Source organism: Ochotona curzoniae, unplaced genomic scaffold, assembly GCF_017591425.1.
Source record: "Ochotona curzoniae isolate NIBS_2020 unplaced genomic scaffold, NIBS_Ocur_1.0 contig_3520, whole genome shotgun sequence".
NCBI classification, from domain to species: domain Eukaryota; kingdom Metazoa; phylum Chordata; class Mammalia; order Lagomorpha; family Ochotonidae; genus Ochotona; species Ochotona curzoniae.
Genome location: NW_024465894.1, coordinates 13,658,585 through 13,681,872, shown reverse-complemented (window position 1 = coordinate 13,681,872; position 23,288 = coordinate 13,658,585). Strand labels below are relative to the sequence as shown.

Genomic DNA, 23,288 nt, shown 5'->3' with positions numbered 1-23,288 from the left:
CAGCAGAAGATTCGCTTGATATGCCACTACGCTGGTCCCTTCTTGAGCTTTCCCAGGTGTATTAGCACGGAGCTGGTAGGGAACAGCCAGGACTATTAACTGGCACCAGGCATTCCATCCAAGGTAGCAGACTGAAGCACTTATTAGGAAGTTGTATCAAAAGCAGTGCAACCTGAACTCAAACCAGCACTTGGATATGGGATGCCAGCATCACAAGTGGTGACCTAATCCACTGTGCTAGGGACAGCATGATGGCTCAGTTAGCTAATCTGCTGCTTGCAAGCACTAGGGTCCCATTTTGGTGCCAGTTTGGGGTCTAGCTATTCCACTTCCCATCCAGCTCCCTGCTTGTAGCCTGGGAAAACGTAGAGGATGGCTCTAAGGCTTGGGGCCCTTACCCATATAGGAGGCCCAGAAGCTCATAGCTCCTGGCTTCAGCTCAGGTCAGCTCCAATGCGGTCATTTGGGGAGTGAATCAGTGGATGGAAGATCTTTGTCTCTCTTTCTCTCTGTAAATCTGCCTTTCCAATGAAAATTAATCTTTAACCCACTGTGTGACAGTGCCAGCCTCAGGATACATTTTCTAATTATATTGTATCTCCTCTTTGGAGTGGCTTGAAGTAGTTCAGACTGAAACAATTTTTAAAGATTTTTAAGGATGAACTTGGTGTAAAGGATGAAAAAGAACCGTTCCTTCCAAGCGTGACTGTTCAACACCTAAGCCCTAAGCCTGGAAGGGTTCCTGGAAGCCAGGCCATGAGGGAAGTGCAGGCACCTGCCCAGGCTTCTTCTCCCGTACTACTTCAGTGCTGAGAAAGTTTTCCTGTAGAGAATGCATTCTCTTCCAGTGGAGTGTAGGACTGTGCTCGATCCCAAGAAAGCCCAGCGACAACATGAACAGTCTACAATTCCACTGAGCTATCGTCTATCCACCACATCCCAACCCCATGCAGCACTCCCTGTCTTAGGTGACAGATGGTGTGTCCCTAAGTCACCTGATAGAAAATAGACCTGACCATGGTACATGGCACCACCCTCCATGGACTGGCTCTTGGTCCAGGGAGAGTGTAGGAGGGTAGAATTCTAGATTTCAGATGACAGAGAAATCAAAAACCATGGTTTTGGCCTTGACGTGCCAAAGATAACAGGAACGCCATATAAAGGGAATAGTCAGCACTGAGTAATGTTATTAGGCAGCAGATGCATCCATTCATCTCCTCCTAACAACCTCCCTGGGGAGGAGGGATTAGTGTTTACACTTCCTGAATAAGAAAGCCCACGCTCATTTGCCCAACAAGGAGGGAAGTTAGGGGCTCCAGGCTGCATGTGTCTTTGCATCAAAAACCTAGTTCATTCAGTTTAGAAGTTCTGAATTAAAACTTTCCTAAAGGGAGGGAGTGTGAGAGAACGTCCTGACTCCATGCAGGGTCTTGTTGCGTGGTGACCCACCTAACCTGGGATGAGAAGTTACAGCACCCATGGGTCGGGGGACCAGGCACCTGTAAATCTCCCTGCCATTTCCATTCACAGGTGTTTAACTTGAGTGACTAATCCTTGGTCACAGGCAGGTCACAAGTGATTGTCTGTGATTTGTCTATACTGAGCATATAATTACATATCAGCTCTCCACTGGCCTCCTTCCCAACCTCTTTACTTAACCGCCACTCCCTGACGCCCTTCAAAATTCCAGCCACAATCAAAACTGCTCAAAACATGCCAACCTTCCACCCCTCCAGGCAACTGCAAGTGCTGTACCCCAACTACCCCTGGACACCTGCCTTGAATGCCCCTCCCCTCATCCCATCCTCATGGACAAGTGACCTATCTTGGGCCCAGCACAGTAGCCTAGAGCCTAAAGTCCTTGCCTTGCACACGCCAGGATCCCATATGGGCGCCAGTTCATATCCCAGCAGCCCCACTTCCTATCCAGCTCCCTTCTTGTGCCCAATAATGCAACAGAGGATGGCCCCAGAGCCTTGGGACCCTGCAACCACATCAGAAACCTAGAAGAAGATCCTGCCTCCTGGCTTCAGCTCAGCTCTGGCCATTGCAGCCTCTTGGGGAGTGAATCAGTGGACTGAAGATCTCTATCTCAGCTCCTCTCTTTCCAATACAAATAAATAAATCTTAAGAAACAAAAAAAGACACCTGTGTTCTGTTCTCCATAGTACCCCGCACACACCTGCTTTGTACCACAGTCCTTTCACTCATTAGTGAGTGGACTCCTTCCGCACCTGTCTCCCTTACACAGTGCTTGAGGTAGTTAAGCGCTGAATGGACATGGTCAGCGGGCACTTCTGTGTGCTGTGTGCCTGGCACTGTCCTAAGCGCTGGGTACTTAAGACTTTCTTTCTGAAGGGCAGGAAGCTTGTCACAGGGGTGGGCATTTGAAGTCTTCACTGTTGTGACAATTTGGATTTTAATCAATTAGGTTTTGTCACAGGCAGTGAGGATTTGTGTGTGTGTGTGTGTGTGTGTGTGAAATAGTGCCTCAAGGCTTCTAGGTCAACCTGTTGTTCACTCTTTACTGATCAGAGAATACAAATTAAACCTGTGTTCAAGGCTGACCATCTCCCTGCCCCCTTCCTCATCCGCACACTGCTTCTCACTTATACAAGATCAGTGGGAACTGTCATTTCCAGAATAGTGTGACTTCTAATGACAAGCACATCCACAATAAACTCATTCACAAACAAGAAACAGCTGGGAACGGGTGAGCATTTGGTCAAGTGGTGAAGATGCTCCTGACTCCCCATCCCTCGTGGGTTCAGTTCCAGACTCCTGTCCCCAGCGCCCATAGCACAGGCCTGGGGAGGCAGCAGGGATGGCTCCCACGTGGGAGACCTAGACTGAGTTCCTGGCAACTGTCTTTGCCGTATCCAACCCTGGCCATTCACTATTTGTCTAACTCTCCATGTCTTCACTCTGCCTCTGAAATGTTAAAAACAAAAGTAGATAAATAAATTTAAAGTATCACATCTCTCATATAACCCAAAAATCAAGAAATCAAAAATCCTAGAAATCAAGAAATTCTCTTATATGATATTGTTCACATGTGGACTTCAGATTGTTTTCTGTGTACATATAATTAAATTATTTAAATTAGAGGATATGTTGTTTTGTTTATAGCTGGCTCATTTTAGAGGGGAAGGAGTGCAGTAAAAACACACACTCCTGTGCCAATAAGTGTTCAACAGAATTCTTCAGACTGACCTTACACACATGGCTTCTGGGGGACACACTTTTTAAAAATATTTATTTTTATTGGAAAGTCAGATATGCAGACAAGAGGAGAGATCTTCCAGCTACTGATTCACTCCTCAAGTTGCTGCAATGGCTGGCGATGAGCCCATCTGAAGCCAGGAGCCAGGAGCCTCTTCCGGGTCTCCCCCATAGGTGCAGGGTCCCAAGGCTTTGAGCCATCCTCGACTGCTTTCCCAGGCCACAAGCAGAGAGCTGGATGGGAAGCAAGGCCACCGGAATAGAACCGGGACCCATATGGGATCCTGGTGCATGCAAGGAGAGGACTTTAGCTGCTAGGCTACTGTGCTAGGCCCACATTTATTTATTTACTTATTTTTAAAGATTTATTTGTTTTTTTTTAAAGATTTATTTTATTTTATTGGAAAGGCAGTGTACAGAGAGGAGGAGAGATAGACAGGAAGATCTATCCAATGATTCACTCCCCAAGTGGCCACAACAGCCAGTGCTGTGCTGATCTGAAGCCAGGAGCCAGGAACTTCTTTATGGGTCTCCCATGCTGGTGCAGGGTCCCAAAGCACTGAGCCGTCCTGGACTGCTTTCCCAGGCCACAAGCAGGGAGCTGGATGGGAAGTGGAGCTGCTGGGATTAGAACCTGCGCCCATATGGGATTCCTGCATGTTCAAGGCGAGGACCTTAGCCATTACGCCCTTGTTTGTTTATTTGAAAGGCAGAGTGACTCAGAGAAAGAAAGTCTTCCATCCCCAAAGACTGCATCAGTTAGGGTTGGGCCAGGCCAAAGCCTGGAGCCCAGAATTTCTTCCTGGTCTCCCTCTTGGGCTGCAGTGCCCAAGCACTTGAGTCATCTTCTGCCCCATTCCCATGCATATTACCATGGAGCTGGATCAGAAGTGGAGCAGCTGTGACTGGAACCAGCACCCACGTGGGATGCTAGTTCTACAGGCTGCAGTTTAACTTCCTATGCCACAACTTACTCCCTAGGGATGCAACATTTTCAACAGGTCCTACTAGTATGAGTGAAGAGGTCAGAGAGTGAAACGTTTTGGATACGAACTGAGTCTTTATTCTGTAGCTAGTAGTGGGCAGTGGAAGGTCTACTGTAGGGGAGTAAGCCAAGGACTGTGTTTTCTGGAGATTCTACAACAGTGTCTGCGGAAAGGAAGGAAAAAGGCATGAGCCCTTGAGCCACTCAAGCAGGGTGTTCCCTGGTCTGTGGGGCACTCTCTGCCCAGGTAGAATGCTCTCTCCCAGCCTAACGCCCCCTCTTTCATCCTGTGTCTTTCAGAGCTGGCTGAAGTCCTACGGCTACCTGCTGCCCTCAGACTCCCGGGCGTCTGCATTGCTCTCGGGGAAGGCCTTGCAGTCAGCAGTCTCCACCATGCAGCACTTCTATGGCATCCCTGTCACTGGTGTGCTGGACCAGACAACAATCGAGTAAGATCTGTGTGGGACCTTAGGCATTACTACTCTCTGGACTCAACATGGGTCATGCCCTTGTCTGTCCTTTGTGCATCTGCCATGCCCATCCTACCTGTCTATCTTCTCCTGCAGGAACACCATGGGAAATCCCCAAGGTGCCAGGCAGGTACAGTGGTGGGAGTCTACTAGTCAGCTTTTTGTTACCACAACTAAAGTATCTCATCAAGGAAGAAAGTTTCTTTTTCGCTCATGGTTTTGGAGTTCTCAGTCCCTGGTTCAGGTGGCCCTACTGGCTTGGAGTCCGACAATGCTCTTGGGTGGTGGATCCTGTGTGGAGGGAAGGTCATGGATGAGTTAGGAAGCAGGGAGAGAGAGAGAGAGCATGTGTACTTGTGTCCACGTGGGCTATCCACACAGAGCCATCCTGACTTCATCCCAGGCTTCACCCCTGTGACTTTACTCAGTTCAGTTCACTACTCACCTCTCACAGACTGCTTCAGACGCTGTCACTGAATGAAGGCCGTTAACCATTAACATAAGGTTTGGAGGACCAAGGTCCTAACACTCTGGGCAATTTCCCAAGGCTCCCAACGAGTGAAAAACACAGGCTCAAAAGGAAACTCTGAGTCTCCGGCGCAGATATTTGGGGCGGGCAGGAGGGGTAATTGTAGCATCTACAACAGGCCCGAAGATGGCTGCAGCCACTCAGGGAGAACACCAAACGGAAGAAGAGCAAAAGGATGGGGAAGGAACCCCATGGAGCAGGCCAGGAAGGAGCAGCTGGAGAAGTAGTGGAGGGGTCAGTAAGAGAGGCTGTGGTTAACCTCAATGGAGTAGTAGCATGGATAGGGCAGCCAGCAGCGGGGAAGGGGACGCATAGAGAAGGTCATGGAGGAAATGTTTCAGAAGCACAGTGGAGGAAAGTTGGAATGATGGCAGTCACCGAGGGAAAACATTCTTTGTTTCAGATGAGAGAGAGAGAGAAATAACTGCAAATGATCCATGGCCCACCAGGATAACTATGATGACAACGATTAACTGAATATTTCAAAACAGTTGGTGGAAAGCAGTTTGAAGTAGCCATAAAAGCTATTAAAGCTGTTCAAGAAAAACCATGCATGTCATGAGGGTGTGGACCAGAGCTGGAGTGAGCTTCCTAAGGAAGTATTTGGCATGGGAGCCCTGGCTGGGGTGGGAGGAGGTGCAGAGTTGGGAGAAGACACTGCAGGTGGCCTGGAGGGACAGGAAATGCCCACTGCTGAGGATGGAGCATGAGTTCATGCCTTGGGTTAGGTCATTCCTTGTCAAAATAATTTCAGCATGTTCATTTACCAAGAAAAGAGTTGGATTACAGCTCTCAAATGCTAATTCCATTAAAATATGCTGAGTTTGGAGTTTTGTGATTGCCAAGTTCTGTCTGGATGTTTGCTGGTCCTAAGGTCCTCTCACTGCAGGGGGGAGCAGGTCTGAGATCCTGCATCTGATGACAACCAGGGTATCATGAGCACAGTGCCTCCTTGGCCCTGTACAGTTCTCTGGGTGAGGGGAGCCCAACCACCTTTGGAGGCAGAGGTTATTTTGGGGGTCTTGCGCAGGCCTCATCACAGCACACCCTGGGCCAGGAACACTGGTGTCTCTGCTGAGGTACCACCTGGCCTTGGTTTTACTGTTCCAGAAAGCCCCAGGCAGCTTGGATAGGGTTCAGAGAGTGACAGGTGGATGGGGAGAGAGGGAGGCAGAGGGACCAAGCTGAGGGAAGAGGATGGCATCCCCCACTTGCAGTTCTGCCTGGATTTCTCAGTGACAAGGCGAGGGAGGGTGTCATGGAAGCATAGGGCAGGTGCATGGGTGGGATTTAGAGATGTGAGCCCCAGCTCCCACTCTGGGACCTTGGGCAATGGCTGCTTTTCTCTGGGCCTGTCTCCTCCCCTAGGGGCCCTTGTCACAGCAGAGGTGGCTCCTGGGTTCTTCCCAGGGACCATGAGGGAAAGGAAGCATGATCAGCAATGTAAAGCACTGCTTTGTGAGTGTCCTCCCTGGGAAGCAGAACACAATCATTCATTTATCGATTCCATCAGTATCTTTCCTTTGACTCAACCAACTGCTGATTGTGTAGGGAATCAAAGCCCAGGTCCTTCTCTATTAGATTGCATTAATTAATGTTCCATGTACTCATTTAACCAAGTTCTTATCTTCTGTTTTCAAGTTACTCAGTGTATCTATATATCTTCTCCTTCATTTATAAATTGAGGATAATTTCTTATTATACTACAAGGGTGTAACAAGAACCAAAAATGTCATAGGACATACTGAGAATTCACATTGCATGGTTGTGCTACCACAATGGCTGCAGTCATTGATTTCTAAATACAGAACACCCTGAAGGCAGTAAGAACACAGAGATGGAAAAGAATTGGTTAACTCCCTCAAGAGACTTAATGTTTGGTGACAGCAGTCTCCGTCTTTTTCTCTCTATTGCTAATGGCAGCTTCTTGTCACAACAGCAAATGAGGTTGGACTATTTGCTTTCCCAGTGATGCCAAGCAGTGGTTTAGCTGGTTGGTAGGCAGCACAGGAACAAGAAATGCAGGATGAACTTGGCCAAGATCTTTTCAATATGTCACCCTGGAAGCTTGATTTAAAATCCCCAGCGGTATGTTCTCTTTGGCAGCACATATACTAAAAGTGGAATGATACAGAGAAGATTAGCATGGCCCCTGTACAAAGGTGGCATGTAAAATCCCCAACAGTGCCCCCAGACTTCCTGTTCCCTGATGTAACTTTACCTGTTAACACCCACCAGGATTTACTTAGTTCCAGATACTGGGCTGAGTATCTAGGGACACTGTGATGAATATCACACAGCTTTTGTCCTCAAAGAATTTACAGTTCTTTAGAGGCTAACAGCTTTTCAATTACAATACAGTGTAATTGTATTGAATTGGAGAATTCTGACTCATTCATTCAATCATGATCAGATTCTTTCTCTGTCAGGCTCTGTACCCACCCTGGGGTGCCGGCAAGGTTCCCAGCTTCTTGAAGCTCAGAAACTGGCAAAAGAGAGACTAAACAATAAATCACATGTGTATTTTCATGAAGTGATAGAAGCTGTGAAGAAAACTCAGGCAGGCTCATCAAATGGCCAGGCGATGAGGCAGGTGAGGCTGCTTCAGAGGATGCTCAGGAGAGACAGAGTGAGGGAGCAAGCCACAGAAAAATGTGGTGAGGAGGAAATGCAAAGTCTCTTCAGTGGTCATGGACTGAATATGTTCAGGGAATAGTAGGAAGGTCACTGTGGCTGTGCTCCTTGGGGATGAAGGGGTGAGGTGGCGATGTGGGATGGGTAGGCATGGGCTGGTGCAGCTTCACTTTTATACTAGGTGTTCTGGAAAGACTGGAGGCTTTTATACCAGGGAGTGTTGTGACCCAACCGCATTTGCCTCCTTTGAGATTCATGGCAACTTGCAGAGAGCAAGAACCACGATTGTTGGATTGCAGAAGAGAAGGGGGTCAGGGGAGTTGGCTTTGATTCTGTTGCTATGCTACAGCTAGAACTTCCTGAGCTGTGTTTTCTGATGCCTAAACTCTGCCACGAAATGTTGTTTCGGTGTACATGGTTGGGAGGAAATGAACTCGTGAGCCAATCAGTCATCCACGTCCCTGTGGGGTTCATAATGCACGCTAAGGGTGCATGCTGCACCGAGGATTGAATAGTGTCGTTGTTTGCTGACATCAGCATGTATGTTTGTGTGTCTGTGTGTCCTCTCTGCCCAGGTGGATGAAGAAACCCCGATGTGGTGTCCCTGATCATCCCCATTTGAGTCGCAGGCGGAGAAACAAGCGCTATGCCCTGACTGGACAGAAGTGGAGACAAAAGCACATCACCTACAGGTGCCCTAATGCCCTGTCTTCTTCCCTATTCTTCCTCTGTGCTTCCAGCCCTCATACTGTACTGGGTCAGAGGATGGGGCAAGGGTCAGGTATGCAGCCATCAGGACCAAGTGCACAGAACCAGTGACTGACCTCTTATGGCCTCTGCAGGATACTTGGGCTCCACCTTCTGGTTTATCTGGTCCCTTGGGGCCTCACCGTTTGTGTTTTTAGTTACAGAAAGGGGAGAGGGTAGACTGTCCAGTAACTTTCAGCTGTACTCAAAAACCATGGCTGAACTCATTCTCCCAGCCAATGCTTGCCAAACTCCACTTCTTTAATCTGGATCCCCATCCACAAACCTACCCCAAATTGACCTGAAACCAAGACTTCCAACCCAGAACCACAGCCATCTTTTGAGGAGCAGAAAGAACTGGGACCTGCCCTAAGAACTGTCTGCAGAAAGTGGGGGCACAGCAAGATTGGGCTCTCATTCTGAGTAAGGATCAGCAACAGGGACCATGGGGCCACTCAATAAACTTGGATGTCAGAGTTCAGGTGGGGCTGAGGCCAGGCCAGGCTCAGGGGGTTCTGGCTGGCACCTCCTAGGGCTCTAATAGCATCTGAGTTGGATCCCTTGGGTGCGGGTGCAGGATCTAAGTCAGAGGTTCTTAAAGAGTTTAAGCCATGGACTCTCCTGCTGACTGAGCTGCAGAGAGAGATCAGAACAGGCTTTCTTCATAAAGCTGATGGGAGAGGGGAAAAGACAAATCTGGGTTAGGAACTGAAGAGAGAAGATGAATCTAAAAGAACCAGGATCTAACCCAACTCTGACCCTGACGTCTGTCACTCAGCCTCGCTCTACTTCAGTTTACTGACTGCCCCTGGTGTTCATGGAGCAGAGCACCCATAAGTAATGATGCTCCATTTGTGCCCGACTATGCAGTGTGGATCCAGCAACCCTCAATACCTAAGCTGACAGCACGTCACGTTGGAACTCCCCCACAGTAGTTGGGACCTAAATTTTCTTAAAGATTTATTTTTATTCAAAAGGCAGATTTACAGAGAAAAGGAGAGACAGAAACATCTTCCATCCACTGATTTACTCCCCAAATGGTCGCAACAGCCAGAGCTAAGCTGATCAGGAGCCAGGAGCCTTCTGAAAGTCTCCCATGCTGGTATATGGTCCGAAGGATTTTTCAGCTATCCTTTGTTGCTTTCCCAGGCCTCAAAAAGGGAGGTGGATGGTAAGTGGGGCAGCTAAGACTTGAACCCACATGGGACTTGGTGCCCATAGGGGATGCCAACACTTGCAGACTGAGGATTAGCCATTTGAACCATCATGTTGGTCTCTGGTGCCAAAGATTTTTTAAAGGGAATTCTGACTTAAATTCTTCTATTTAACAATGACTCTTCTAAGTGCGTGCATTTTCTACATTGGGAAAAAAAACTTCAAATTTAGACAGTGCTATCAACCAAGTTGGGTTTTTTCCTATAAACTGGAACAGAGTTCCTTATTCAACAGAAAATTTGTCAGAGATCAAAGATAAAAACACAGATGAAAGCAAAGCTACTCTGAAGGGGGGGGGGGGTTCAAAGCTCTGCCTGCTCAGTGACCCCTAGGCCAGATGGCAAAGTTATGGGGTTCAAATGCAGATTGCACTGGGCTATGTGGTCTCTGACACCCCTTTCAGCTCTTCGAGTTGCTCTGTCCTGCCCTAATGATCCCCCAACTCTCTTGCCAGCATTCACAACTACACCCCAAAGGTGGGTGAGCTGGACACCAGGAAGGCTATTCGCCAGGCTTTTGATGTGTGGCAGAAGGTGACCCCACTGACCTTTGAAGAGGTGCCATACCATGAGATCAAAAGTGACCGGAAGGAAGCAGACATTATGATCTTCTTTGCTTCTGGCTTCCATGGTGACAGCTCCCCATTTGATGGGGAAGGGGGATTCCTGGCCCACGCCTACTTCCCTGGCCCCGGAATTGGAGGAGACACTCACTTTGACTCTGATGAGCCGTGGACACTGGGAAATGCCAACCATGATGGTAAGTCCAGGAGGGGGTGAAAGTAGGGGGCATCCTGTATTGCCCAGCTTCCAGGGAAACATCCCTGAGGAAGAGCTTGCAGGACTCCATGGGCGAATTGGCTGCATTCTAGAGCTTTTTCTCTAAGAACTAGAGGATGGGCACTGTGTCTCCGTGGATGCATCAGGTTCAGAGCCACAGGGATGGGACAGGTCTCTTAGGAGATGGTCTAATTGGACTGGGGCAAGAGGGGGTGGGTTAGGCCATGAAGAAGAAGGCAAAGAAGAGTATTGGAGGTAGAAGGAAAAAGTGAGAAGTGGGGTCAGAAAGAGGCAGGTCTGCAAACACCAGCTCACAAACAGCCTGCTTGCCTCACTCCTTTGGGTCAAACATAGGCCCAAAAGCTATTCTAGCGTCCATGAACAGCCTGCCATGTGTCACCATGAGCCAGTCAACACCATGCAGTGAGAATAAGTGGAACTTTTGGGCTGCCGATGGGTTCCTTCTTCATGTTTAGAGCAAGCAGTACGCAATGCATACATCCATATTCCCTTTTTTCTTTTGTTTTGTTTTTGTTTTTTATTTTATTTTATTCATTTTTTAAAATTTCATATTCCCTTTAAAATGAAGAGTTCAGGGCTCCAGTAATGCAGCTGGTAGATGCAGCATTGGGGCCCAAATCCTGGTTGAACCACCCTCAGCCTCCTCCTCTGGGAAGAGGCTGGATTACATGTTCCCTAATATCCCTTCCAACTCTAACATAACTTGAAGCAAAATTCTGCAAAAACCGAGGGGAGGTGGTCAAAACATTTTATACAAAACCAGGACATGCTGTCTGCATTCCAATGGGCCAGAGGCAGGTGCATGCCTAAGGAACCCTGTCGGGAGGCAAAGGGCTGTGGGAGACCGGAGGGAAGAAGGCAGGAAGATCCAACTTTGAGACCACAACAGACAGCAGGTAGGGGAGAGTACTGATGTCCTATGGCCTAAGCCAAGTGCTTTCCACACATGATGGCCTTGATGGGTGTCAGTATAATCCTCATTTTAAGCTGAGGTGTGAGGAATGTTCAACCACATCGGTTGCCCTTGATGGTGAATGCTGAAGTCTGACTCTGAGTGTGGGTATCTAGAGCCTACATTCTTTTTTTTTTTTTTTTTAGGTTTATTAAGGAGTCTTTATTAACCAAGCTTGGTGTAATAGAGCACACTAGAAATAGCAAATAGCAAATCACAAGCAAGTCCATATGGCACTCCAACCAGTCATAATCCAACTAAACATAACCCCAAGAGGAACAAATGGTCATTACCCTTAAGTCCATCCATTAAGCTTAAAACCTATGTCTCAACTTCCCCAACAATATGTTATCATAAGAGACATGCAACAGATAACCTGGACACACTTACAAAGTTGCAGACATTCACCTTTCCCTGGCTTCTCTGCCCACATTCCATCACTGCTAGGCCTCATCTCTCCTGGAACTCCTGATAGTACACAAACCAGAAATGGCACTGCTATCTCCATTGTCCCATCTAAGCAGTACACAGGAACCATGCTCAGAGGATTTCCTGCCCTGGGTCAGCCAAGAGTCAAGGTGCCAGAGCAATGGAAACACCTGATCTAAAAGAGAGAGTAGAGCCTACATTCTTAGCCACCAAGCTAAGCACCCTGGTTCTCACCCCTCAAGGCACACCAGAATAAGCTTGAAGCAAATCTGAAGAATGCAGATTCCAGGCTACAGGCCCTTAACTTCTTCTATTGTTTCTCTCCGGCTTGGGGGTGGGGTGGGGTGGGGCTAGGCCTGGGAATCTGTATTTGACCTAATAAATTACCCAGGAATGTCTCACACAAGCATCCCGCCAACCCCAGAAAGGCCATCTTGGTTCCACAGCCCTAACCTGCCTGAAAGTAAGAACTGACCAGAGTTCTTATTATAAGCAAGAACTCACAGGCCCTTGACCAGGAGACCCCAAGGAGAGTCCCCACGCTCCAGCTCCAGCAAGGTTGGGAAACACCAGGCATCTCTGTGGCCACGGCAACACTCCAGGCTGCAAACGGACTCTGAACACCATTTTCTTAGAGGCCAAGTGTGGTGCCCATAGAAAGCAATGGCCTCTTTCAGAACACGGGCGTGTGAGGGAAGGACTGACAACCCACGGCCCGGGCTGTCAGGACATCGCCTCAGCAGCATTACAGAAATGTTCAACTCCTCACTGTCCGGTTTCCTAAAGAGGCTGCACTGCCTCGGCCCTGGTGTCTCTCCCTCTGGCCTGGCTTTCTGCACACCTGTCCTTGATCTCATTCTTGGTTTTGGATCAGTCATGGCTGACTGGGTTCCAGGAGAGGAGTCCTAACATTTTGGAGGTTCTGTGTGGTACCGCCAGCTGATAAAATGTGATCACAGCCCTGATACAGATGCATGAATTTTCGCAAGGTTGTTGTCCAAAGGAGGCATGGGAAGGCACTCTCGTTCCTCCAGCTGCCCCTTCTGCCTGCTCTGCTGCCGGGCACACCCCACACTCCTTGCTAGTAGAAGACTTGTGCCTCGCCCCCAGAGTGCAAGAATCGATGGTGAGTGTGGTGGGCAGGGCCTGGGACCCATGACTAGGCACCATCCTAGCACTCACCCCATTGCTGATGGAATAGCCAGTAGTTCTGAGACATGATCCAAGATGGCCAGCAGTCAGGACTCTGGAAAACCCAGCGTGGCTGTCTAGGTGGAGCTTGTAACTGCAGCAGCAGGCCCCTGGCGATGAACTGGAGCATGGTAGATGGCCTTGGGTGAGCTCTGGAATGAGAGGGATCAAGGGTTAGTGAGCACCTGTATGCTGTCTCATTTCATTTCTACAAAAACTCAACAAGGAGGGGGGAGTGGTGTCTGGGAACTCTTTCATTGCTGGCTTTCTTTTCCCCTCAACTTTGATTATGTACAATTTCAAACTCACAAAAGTGGGACAAGTACTCATAGGACCTGCCCCACAGACACCAGCACCTCAACACATGCCCACACCTGTTGTCTCTTCCTCTATACCCACACTTGTTGTTTTTTGTTTTGTTTCATTTGGGGGCTGGGATATTTCAAAGGAAATTCCAGGCACCCGGTATCCTTCCATCGCGTCTGAATTCCAAGGCTTTACCAAATGAAGACTGATTTTTTATTATTATTATTATTTTTTTTTTAATTGCAAAGGCGGATATACAGAGAGGAGAGACAGAGAGGAAGATCTTCCGTCCGATGATTCACTCCCCAAGTGAGCGCAACGGGCCGATACTATGCCGATCCGAAGCCAGGAGCCTCTTCAGGGTCTCCCACGCGGGTGCAGGTTCCCAAAGCTTTGGGCCGTCCTCGACTGCTTTCCCAGGCCACAGGCAGGGAGCTGGAAGGGAAGCAGGGCTGCCGGGATTAGAACCGGCGCCCATATGGGATCCCGGGCATGCAAGGCGAGGACCTTTAACCACTTGCGCCACCGCGCCGGGCCCTGATTTTTTTTTTTAAACACAACCACAGAATCACCGTCAAGCTCCACAGAATAATTTCTTAAAATCTGAAAGCCAGTTTGAATTTGCTTTCCCAAATTACCTCAGGAATGTCTTCCGTAACCGGTTCTTGATCAGGACCCATGTGAGGCCCACACATCACAGCTGACTGACAGAGCTCCTGAAGCCCTCTCTCCCCCGGAGTCTGAGAGGCCCCTCAGGCATCCACTGAAGAAACTGGACTGCTTGTCGTGGGTGGGTGCAGTCTCCTGGGGCGACTGGGGTTAGGTGCACTGCAACACCCTCCTTTCCTTTGTGGGAAAGATTCTTGGGACTGCCTCTACGCGAAGTCACCAAGCTTAAGTCCCATGTGCCGCTGGGACATGGGAAAGCACGTGGAGGCAGCCTGTGACACTTCAGGTGAAAGCGCTTAATTCAGGACGCGTCAACCTGACTTGATACACTTCAGCTGAGGAACGTTAAAAAAAAAAAGTTATCTCTTATGTCCTGACCCAACCTTCCTTGGTTAGAATGTTGCCCTCCTGCATGTTTGAAGGCTCCCTAGTTGTAAGGGCACTCCCGGTTCGCCACTTCTCTGGAGTCTTGCGTGAGCAACTACCCCAGCCTGTTATGGCGCTGTTTTCTGACGCCACTTCCGGAAGCTTGCTCTGCTGTCCCACCCATTTCCTTTAAATGAACCAACCACGGAAGTCAGTGGAGGTCAGTGGATCCTACGCTCTGTGGCTCCTGGGGCAGGGGGAAGACTCCCAAGGCTTCCCAGACCCCTCCCTTCCCTCCCCTACCCCGAGAGGGGCAGGCTACCAGACAGATGGGGAAAGTGAAGTCCTAGGCTGGGAAGCTGTACATCCTGCAGGTGGCGGAGCAGGCGGGAAACCAGGACTCTGCATTTCTGACGGTTCTCACGGGGTTCTACCTCACGACCACTCTTGGAAAATGCTGCATGTTGGGCCCTGTTCTGTCGTCTCATCTGCCGAGCCTGGCTTGTACCCCTGAGAGAGCTCAGCATCATCATAGCATTGCTGAGTGTGTGTGCCAGTGGCCTTAATGCAGGGGGGCGGGGGAGGGGTTCACTGCTAGCAGAGGAAGTCGTGGAAGGCTTCATGGAAGATGGGCATTGAGCTCAGCTTCTGAGGAATGAGGTTATTCACCAGAGCAAAAGGGAAGTGCCTTTTGAGGGAAAGGGGACAGAGCCGATGAGGAGCACAGGGAAGACTGCTGGGGACTTGCCCAGAGGCCCAGGAACTCAGGAGCATCCTGCACCGGGAGGCTGGTCCTCCCTCACTCATCACCACCCTGCTGATTCACAATGAGCCCTCTGCCTTGTTGTTCTCCCTATTCTTACAAGGCAGGCAAAGGGGAAGCGGTTTGAAATGTGCTGCTATGACATTGCAGCATCAACTCTGCTCCTTAGAGCAGACCCCATTCCCAACCCCTACCTTGCAAGTCCTGAGCTCTGCTCCTTAGGCCCGTTCCCTGGTTCCTTCCCACAATCCACCAAGGAAGCACCTGCTCAGGAGGCTGAGGCCTGAACAGCTTGTCCCAAGTCAAGGGATCAGCCAGGAGCGCAGCCAGGGTTGGACCCCAGGAAGCAGAGCTGCCTTCCGCTTGCTTGAGCTGCCCGCCTTTGTTTGGAAAGGAGTTCAGCGATGAGGTCACAGCTCCCTGCTGCCAGGTGGACCGGACTTGAGGAGGGAGCTGGGGGTGGCCTGGCCTTCTCCCTGTCAACCTGTCCTGCCCCACCAGAAGGCCGGCCCCAGGCTCTTGGCCAGCCTTGCTCTGTTCTTGCCCATCCTCCTTCCTGTCTGCAGCTTCAGATGCAGGTGATGGTGGCTGAGAGGCAAGCACGCACCTCCCTCAGGCTGGTTCTGCCCCAGGGGCTTCTTGGCTTTTCCTGAGACTTTAGCCAGGAAGGCCAGATCATGCACAGCCCCACTTGGCCCTCCCTGGGCTTGGGTAGGGCAACTGTGCCAGTGATGCTGGGACCAGGGTGGACATGATGACTCCAGCTTCTGGGACCTGGAAGCCTCCCTGGACTATGAGGGAGGCAGTGTGTGCTACCAGTAGGCTGTGGGGTGGGCCTGAGGGCCAGGAGATACCATGTTCAGGGGCCATGCAGATGCCAGAGATCACGGCAAGCAGGGGTCTGTAATCGAACCGACAGGAGTCCAGACTGGGGCTGCCACAGCCTACCCAACTCCCTGCCCTCTGTATTTCTTTCCCAAAGCTGGAGCTACTTAATCTCCTCCCCGCCCCGCTCCTCCCCACCCCCCAAATTCAGGACTAACACAGAAGCTCAGGGAAGCTGGCCTTAAGAGGACCCAGTTGCTAGATCGCCACTGACCCTGTGCTTATACCAAGAGTCAAACTTCCATCTCATGCAACCACATCACCAGCCCATGTCACACACCATCCTTCTCAACAAGCAGGTGGTCTTACTTGGTCCTCACACAGCATTTAGGAGTTAGGTATGACTTCCACAATTTACACATAACACTAAAGCTTAGAAGGTAGACCTCCTGGCCAGGTTTACAAAGTCGATAGGGGTAGAGTGGAAGGTGAAGGTGGTGCCTCCTACTCTGGAGCCCACGCCACTCTGCAGCATGTGCCATACTGCCACCTCCGTTCACAATCTAGGTTCTGTGTCCCACTTCCAGGCCTGGACTGTGTACCCATATACCTGTGAATCCCTCTACCTCAGTGTTGGCCCGTGGTTTGTTCTTCCAGGACCCAAGTCTTGCTGACTTGGAATTGTGCTGTACCCAGGCAGTGGCCTGCCCTGGTCCTGAAGTGGGGTGCCAGTGGGCTGCTCCCCAGGACTTTCCATTGGTGCTCACCACCTCCACTAGGGTACAGATGCTTTCTGTCTCCCACCTGGACCCTCGCACCCGCCTCCATGCTGACCTCACTGGCCCTCTTGCCTTTGAGCCTTGCTCCCCCTCCCATCATCCTCACAGCCCAAGCCAAAGTGATTTCATCCTGCTGCTGCCCTCGCTCCTGCTGAAGCCCCCCCACTGTGCCTGCTGCTGGCCAAGAGGCTGCTCCACATTCCTCCATGGGCATGATGAGGCCCCACTTGCCAGCCTGGCTGACCTCAGCTCTCCCCTGCCCTCCCCTCAGGCTTTGCTTCAGAGCCAAGTGGAATGAAACTGCTTGTACCTGGACTTGTTTATAGTGCTCCCTCTGTTAGGAGGAACCCCCTCCCACACCTTCTCTTTTGTTCCCAAATCCATTCCTGTGTATCCAAGACTTAAGCTTGCCCTGAATATCTTCCTCAAAGCTTGCTTGAGCGCCCCCTGAGTCTCCCGTGAGCCCTACCCCCTACCCCGTCCCTTACAGACACCTTCGGAAGAACCTTCTCTCACTACATCCAACACTCGAGCTGGGAAGCAGGGCTCCTGTCCCATCTCCTCCTGTGTATTCCCAGTGGCCGGCATAAAGGCCCTGGTCACAAGGTGAATGCTGAGTCTGCTGGATGGGTGGGTTAACTGATGACCTAACTGGATGCCCTGGACACTTTCCTACAGGCAATGACCTCTTCCTGGTGGCTGTGCATGAGCTGGGCCACGCACTGGGCCTGGAGCACTCCAATGACCCCAGTGCCATCATGGCGCCCTTCTACCAGTACATGGAAACACACAACTTCAAGCTGCCACAAGACGACCTGCAGGGCATCCAGAAAATCTATGGTGAGTAGCAGGGCCCATGTGGGTCACGCTGGAAATGCTCCCCCTTCTACCAGCCTTCCTCCAGCAGTGCCCTTGAAGGGAGGCCGAGGCATGCCTGGATGGGACTCCAAGGAAGGGCAGACTCACCTCTCGCTCTCCTCTCCCTAGTCCTTCTGCCCACCTGTGCAGTCCTTCTTGTTGCCACCCAGGGACTGGGCTGTCTCATAGGTGCTACCCTAGCACAGGAGAGCCACACATCTATCCAGTAATAGCAATACAACACCATGGGAATTATGACCAGAACTCTGAGCTTACAAAGGAAAAATGTTATAATGTTCGATTGCCATCTAAATGAGCTGCGAAAAGCTTCCTATTGGGCCTGTCTCCCAGATAAGGCCCCGCTTGTATGTGAGCTTCCAGTTTAGCCAAGGTCAGCTGAGACCTGCTTGCCAGCACAGTGTAGAACCCACCTCCACAGGTAACAGAGGACAGGTGAGGGAGACAGGTCAGGAGCCAGACAGTTCAGACACAGTTGGGGTGAGGGGACACAGAGGAAGATCAATGCCAAAGCCAAGGTTTCTGACTTTTTCAATTTTCAGGGCAGCAATAGGATTTATCAGTGGTCAGTTCATAGATATCCGGGATCCAGTATAGTAACCACTGCCACATACCAGCAATGAAGCTTACACATGTTAGTTAAAATAAAATTGAAGGGCAGGCATTTCAGCATGGGTTAAGCTGCCACTTGGGATGTCCCCATGCCCCACATCAGAAAGCTTGGTTCAAATCCTGGATACTCCATTTCCAATCCACATTCCTGCTGACACACCATGAAGGAAGCAGATCGTGGCCCAAGTCCTTGAGTCTCTACTACCCACATGGGAGCTGGAGGTCTGGGCTCTCAGCATTGGCCTGGCCCAGCCGCAGGTGATGCAGGCATTTGGGGAGATCTCTGTCTCCGCCCCCAAAACACACCATCACTCTGCCTTTCAGATACATAATGTTTTAAAGATTTATTTAGTTTTATTGGAAAAGCAGATTTTACATAGAGAAGGAAAGACAAAGATCTTTCATCTGCTGGTTTACTCCCCAAGTGGACACAATGGCCAGAGCTGAACCAATCCAAAGTCAGGAGCCAGGAACTTCTTTTGGGTCTCCTGTGTGGGTGTAGGATCCCAAGGCTTTGGGCTGTCCTCTACTGCTTTCCCAGGCCACAAGTAGAGAGCTGGATGGGAAGTGGAGCAGAGGGAACACAAACCAGTGCCCATATGCAATCCCAGAGCATGCAAGGTAAGAATTTAGCTACTGAGCCATCATGCCATGTCCCATAATCTTTAAAAAATAAAAATTTGGTTCCCCAGTCACACTAAGAACTCCACTGAAGTGCTCCATAGACACACATTTATACACCTGGATCACTCTGTGGGACAGAGCTGATGCTGAACACCTCCATCGTTGCAAAGGCAGCTGGATAACTCTGAGAGGATCCCTAAACCCATGAACCTGTGTGAACAACCTGCAGGAGGGAGTCTCAGCCAGATTGCCCATTAGAATCACACTTGGACTCTAGGGGAAAATGCCGATATCTAGCCTCACCCCTGCCCCACATCCTCCCAAGGATTTGATTTCAGGTGACTCCTGAGAATTTTGAAGGCTTTAAATTTGTTTAACGATTACTTATTTGGGGGCCAACCTAGTGGCTCAACAGGCAAATCCTCTGTCAGCATCCCATATGGATGCTGGTTTTAGTCTCTGTTGTTACACTTCTGATCCATTTTCCCTGGCCCGGGAAGGCGACAGAGGAATCCTTGGGACATCCGGAAGAGGCTCTTGGCTTCTGATTTTGGATTGGCTGAGCTCGAGCCATTGCGGCCATTTGGGGAGTGAACCAGTGGATGAAAGATCTTTGTCTCTCCTCTCTGTAAATCTGCCTTTCCAAAAAAATTTTTTTAAAAGTAATAAATACATATCTTTTCAAATACATGGTTATTTGAAAGGCTGAGTTACAGAAATATCTTTCATCCATTGGTTTTCTCCCCAGATGGCAGCAGCAGCCAGGCTGACACCAGGAGCTGCTTCTTGGTCTTCCACGTGAGTGGCTGGGACTATACCATCTGGGCCATTTTCTGCTACTCTCTTGGGTCATAGCCAGGACCTGGATCAGAAGTGAAGCAGCCAGGGCTAGAAGTGGCAACTGGGTGGGATGCTGGCATTGCAGGTGGTAGCTTAACCCCCTGTGCCACAATGCAGCCCTGAGAATCTAAAGTGTTAAAAGCTTCCCCAGGTGATCTTATTACATAGCCCAGGATGGGAAACAGCAACCTTGGGACAAAATGTAGAGAGAAAGGAGGCCCTGGGGCTGTAACTACGTGGACATGAGGGCAGGGATTCAGATGATGCATCCCTGCAAGCGTGCTACTCAACAAGCAAGCCTCAGCCCAGTGACACAGGCAGGACACAGGCTATCATCTGCATCTTGCCAAGATCCCTAGATGAGTTGTCTGCCTATCCAAGTTTGAGTCCAGTGACCACTTGATAGGGCCACGCAGGGGTCACTGGTGAGCATGACTGAGCTGTCTGAGTCACTGAGGCAGAAGTGGTACTGAAGTGAGATGAGGAATCAGGAGCTGAGACTGGGGCATCCTGTGGCGTGCAGTGAAGGAACAGGACACAACTTGGCTGTCCTTGGGAAGGGCATGTATGCTCTTGGAACTAGAAAGGAAAAGGAGAAGAGGCAGGATTGGGGAGGCGGGTCGGAGGGTGGGAAGAAATATGGGTTCCCTTTTATAGCTGTTCTGTTTTTTCAACACTTGAAGGAGTAAGACTGGGGAGAGGGGACAAGAGGCTGGAGCTGCTGCCCTGCCCCTCTGAGAAACAGCCTTTTCTCTAGGACCTCCAGCTGAACCTCTGGAGCCCACGCGGCCCCTCCCCACGCTCCCCGTCCGCAGGATCCACTCGCCGTCAGAGAGAAAACATGAGCGACAGCCCAGGCCCCCTCGGCCACCCCTGGGGGACCGGCCATCCACGCCAGGTGCCAAACCCAACATCTGTGATGGCAACTTTAACACAGTGGCTCTCTTCCGGGGCGAGATGTTTGTGTTTAAGGTAGGGCCAGTTGACTGGCAACCCTGCCCTGGGGGTGGTCTCTTCCTGTTCCTTCCCCAACCCCAGCGCCTGGAAGCCTCCCGCTCTGGGATTAGGGTCCTGTGTGGTCTGAACAGGAGCTGACCCAGTGGCCAGGCCTCAGGATCTCTTCTTGGCTCTGCTGAAAGGAACTGCTTGTTTCCAAGGGGCCAAGAGGAAAGGATGATGGTCCTGCACTTTCATGGGGGTGAGTGCTGGGGAAGATGCCGGAAGCAATTCCAGGTCCATGACCTTGAGTAGGTCCTCTTCCCTTTTCTGGGCCTCAGTTTCACCACTGGAAACATTGGGGAGTCACTGCTCTAGACAGATTAGTGCCTGGCGAAGAAGATGGGAGTTCCAGACTTCCAGGAGTTGGGGCTGGGGTGGTGCCGGGGTGGGGAGCCGGAGATTCCTGAAGCAATGCTGCCCAGAGTATATCCAGTTTGCCCATAGGCTGACCAGGCAGCAGCTGCCCTGAGATGCTGCACTGGATTCCCTGACACCCAGTTGGAAGGTCAGTTCTTGGGAAGAAGAAGGGTCAGGGGAGAATGTCCTGGCCATCTCCACAGGGAGTTCTGGATCTAGAATGGTCTGTCAGCCCACATGGGACCCAACATGACTGGACCTTTATAACACCTTGCCTCATCCAGGCATTAGGGATGTGGGGGGACATGACCTTGAAAGAGGCTTTCTGGAGCTGCAGCCAGCCCCTTTGTGGAGGGCAGTGAAAGCTGTACTCCAGGGCACCTGGGCAGCATGCCTCCCTTGCCCTGGGTGACTGAGCACAGCCTCTCTGTTCCCCTTGGGGAGACCTTTCCCAAGGTTTGAAGCATGAACAGGAAACAGGAACAGGAGCCAGCCCCCAACCTGCCTCTCAGGGAAGGGTTCTGGGCAAGGCGCTTGGCCTTTCTTAGGACTATATGTCTTAGATCAACTTAAGAGTTGTGAAGTCAAGAAGAGTTAAACTAGACACAAGAGTGCTCTGTGATACACCCTGAAAGACATTAGCTTTTGTCTGTTTTTGTTTTTTTTTTTTTTGTAAGATTTCTACATTTTTATTGGAAAGGCAGAAATATAGAGAGGAGAGACAAAGAAACAAGTGGCTACAATGGCTGGAGCTGAGCCAATCTGAAGCTAAGAGCCTGAAGCCTCCTCTGCGTCTCTACATGGGTGCAGGGTCCCAAGGCTTTGGCCCACCCTCTACTGCTTTTCCAGGCTACAAACAGGGAGCTGGGTGGGAATTGAAGCAGCCAGAACACAAACCAGTACTCAAATAGGATCCCAGCGCATGCAAAGCAAGGATTTAGCCACTGAGCCATTGCACCAGGTCCGGATTTTTTGCCATCATTCACAAAGCACGCTCCTTCTCTGCACCTGTTTGATCCTCCTGACTGAACTGTTTGCTGACAATTCCAGCTTTTATCATCTCCATTCTGGTCCAGGGAAATGACAGGCCCTGCCCAGACTGCTGGCCAACCCCAGGCAGCGCTGGAGAGGAGAGGTTTTTATTGTACTCTTGTAGGTTTAGCCGCCATTTGTTCACCTGGGACTGTGTGGCCACACTCTTCTTCAAGGTACTTGACCTATAAGCTCTGCTGTACGCCTCCCTCAGGGCCCCTATTAGCAGCTAAAATGCAGCCTGTGACTCTCTGCCATCCTCCTGTGACCAGTCCTCTCCTTTTCCTATGCTGGCACCCCTGGCCTGTTGGCTTACTGGGACTTAAGACTTCAAGTTAGGGTCCCAGGGGCATCCTATCTTCCTGAGCTTTGCAAGTTAGACGCAGGCACTCTCCATGCAGGGTTGTGAGGCTGGGCTCAGGGAAAGATGTTGAGTCAAGCCTGAACCCCAGAGCTAAGATGACTGGGTTGAGACACTGAGCCTGTGATGACTCTTTCTCTCCCTGCTTCCTTAATCCCCAGGATCGCTGGTTCTGGCGCCTGCGCAATAACCGTGTGCAGGAGGGCTACCCCATGCAGATCGAGCAGTTCTGGAAAGGCCTGCCCGCCCGCATCGATGCGGCCTACGAAAGGGCTGATGGAAGATTTGTCTTCTTCAAAGGTAAAGCAGCCTGTGTTGTGGGGTTCCCGGCCCCTCTTGGAATCTCCTTTTCCCATCTGAACTGGAAGAACTGGGCTGGGAGGGAGATGCTCTAACTGGACCCTTCTGGCCCTGACAGAGTCACTGAGGGCTAACGGGACAGTTCCCATGGGCAGGTGGAACACAAGACAAGGAAATCAACTTGGGAGGGACATGACAAGGTTGACCCACAAGATGTAGAGGTAGGTCAGGCTTCTGACAACCAACATTTATGCCAGAACATTCCATTAGGTGTTTCAGAGCCCAGAGGGAGGCTGGAGTGATCAAAGAAGGGAGGGCAGGAGATATGCATGTGTCTACCCTGCCCAGCACTGTGCTAGTTGCCTCATGTTGATTGTCTTGACATGGGCCAGGCCTAAGATGACC

The 23,288-nt window shown here is 50.5% G+C and overlaps 1 protein-coding gene and 1 non-coding gene across 2 annotated transcripts in view; both read left to right on the top strand.

The window, feature by feature from the left end:
- The window catches only part of MMP24 (matrix metallopeptidase 24), a 43,985-nt gene that overhangs the window by 16,902 nt on the left and 3,795 nt on the right, over window positions 1–23,288 (top strand). Inside the window, exons 2-7 of the mRNA XM_040981586.1 lie at window positions 4,508–4,656; window positions 8,416–8,532; window positions 10,257–10,561; window positions 17,561–17,722; window positions 20,592–20,806; window positions 22,745–22,883. Of these exons, the coding sequence (XP_040837520.1) occupies window positions 4,508–4,656; window positions 8,416–8,532; window positions 10,257–10,561; window positions 17,561–17,722; window positions 20,592–20,806; window positions 22,745–22,883 (1,087 nt within the window). The remainder of the gene's footprint in view (window positions 1–4,507; window positions 4,657–8,415; window positions 8,533–10,256; window positions 10,562–17,560; window positions 17,723–20,591; window positions 20,807–22,744; window positions 22,884–23,288) is intronic.
- LOC121157529 lies at window positions 7,299–7,404 on the top strand. The gene has a single exon (XR_005884051.1). It is a non-coding gene; the product is annotated as a U6 spliceosomal RNA (small nuclear RNA).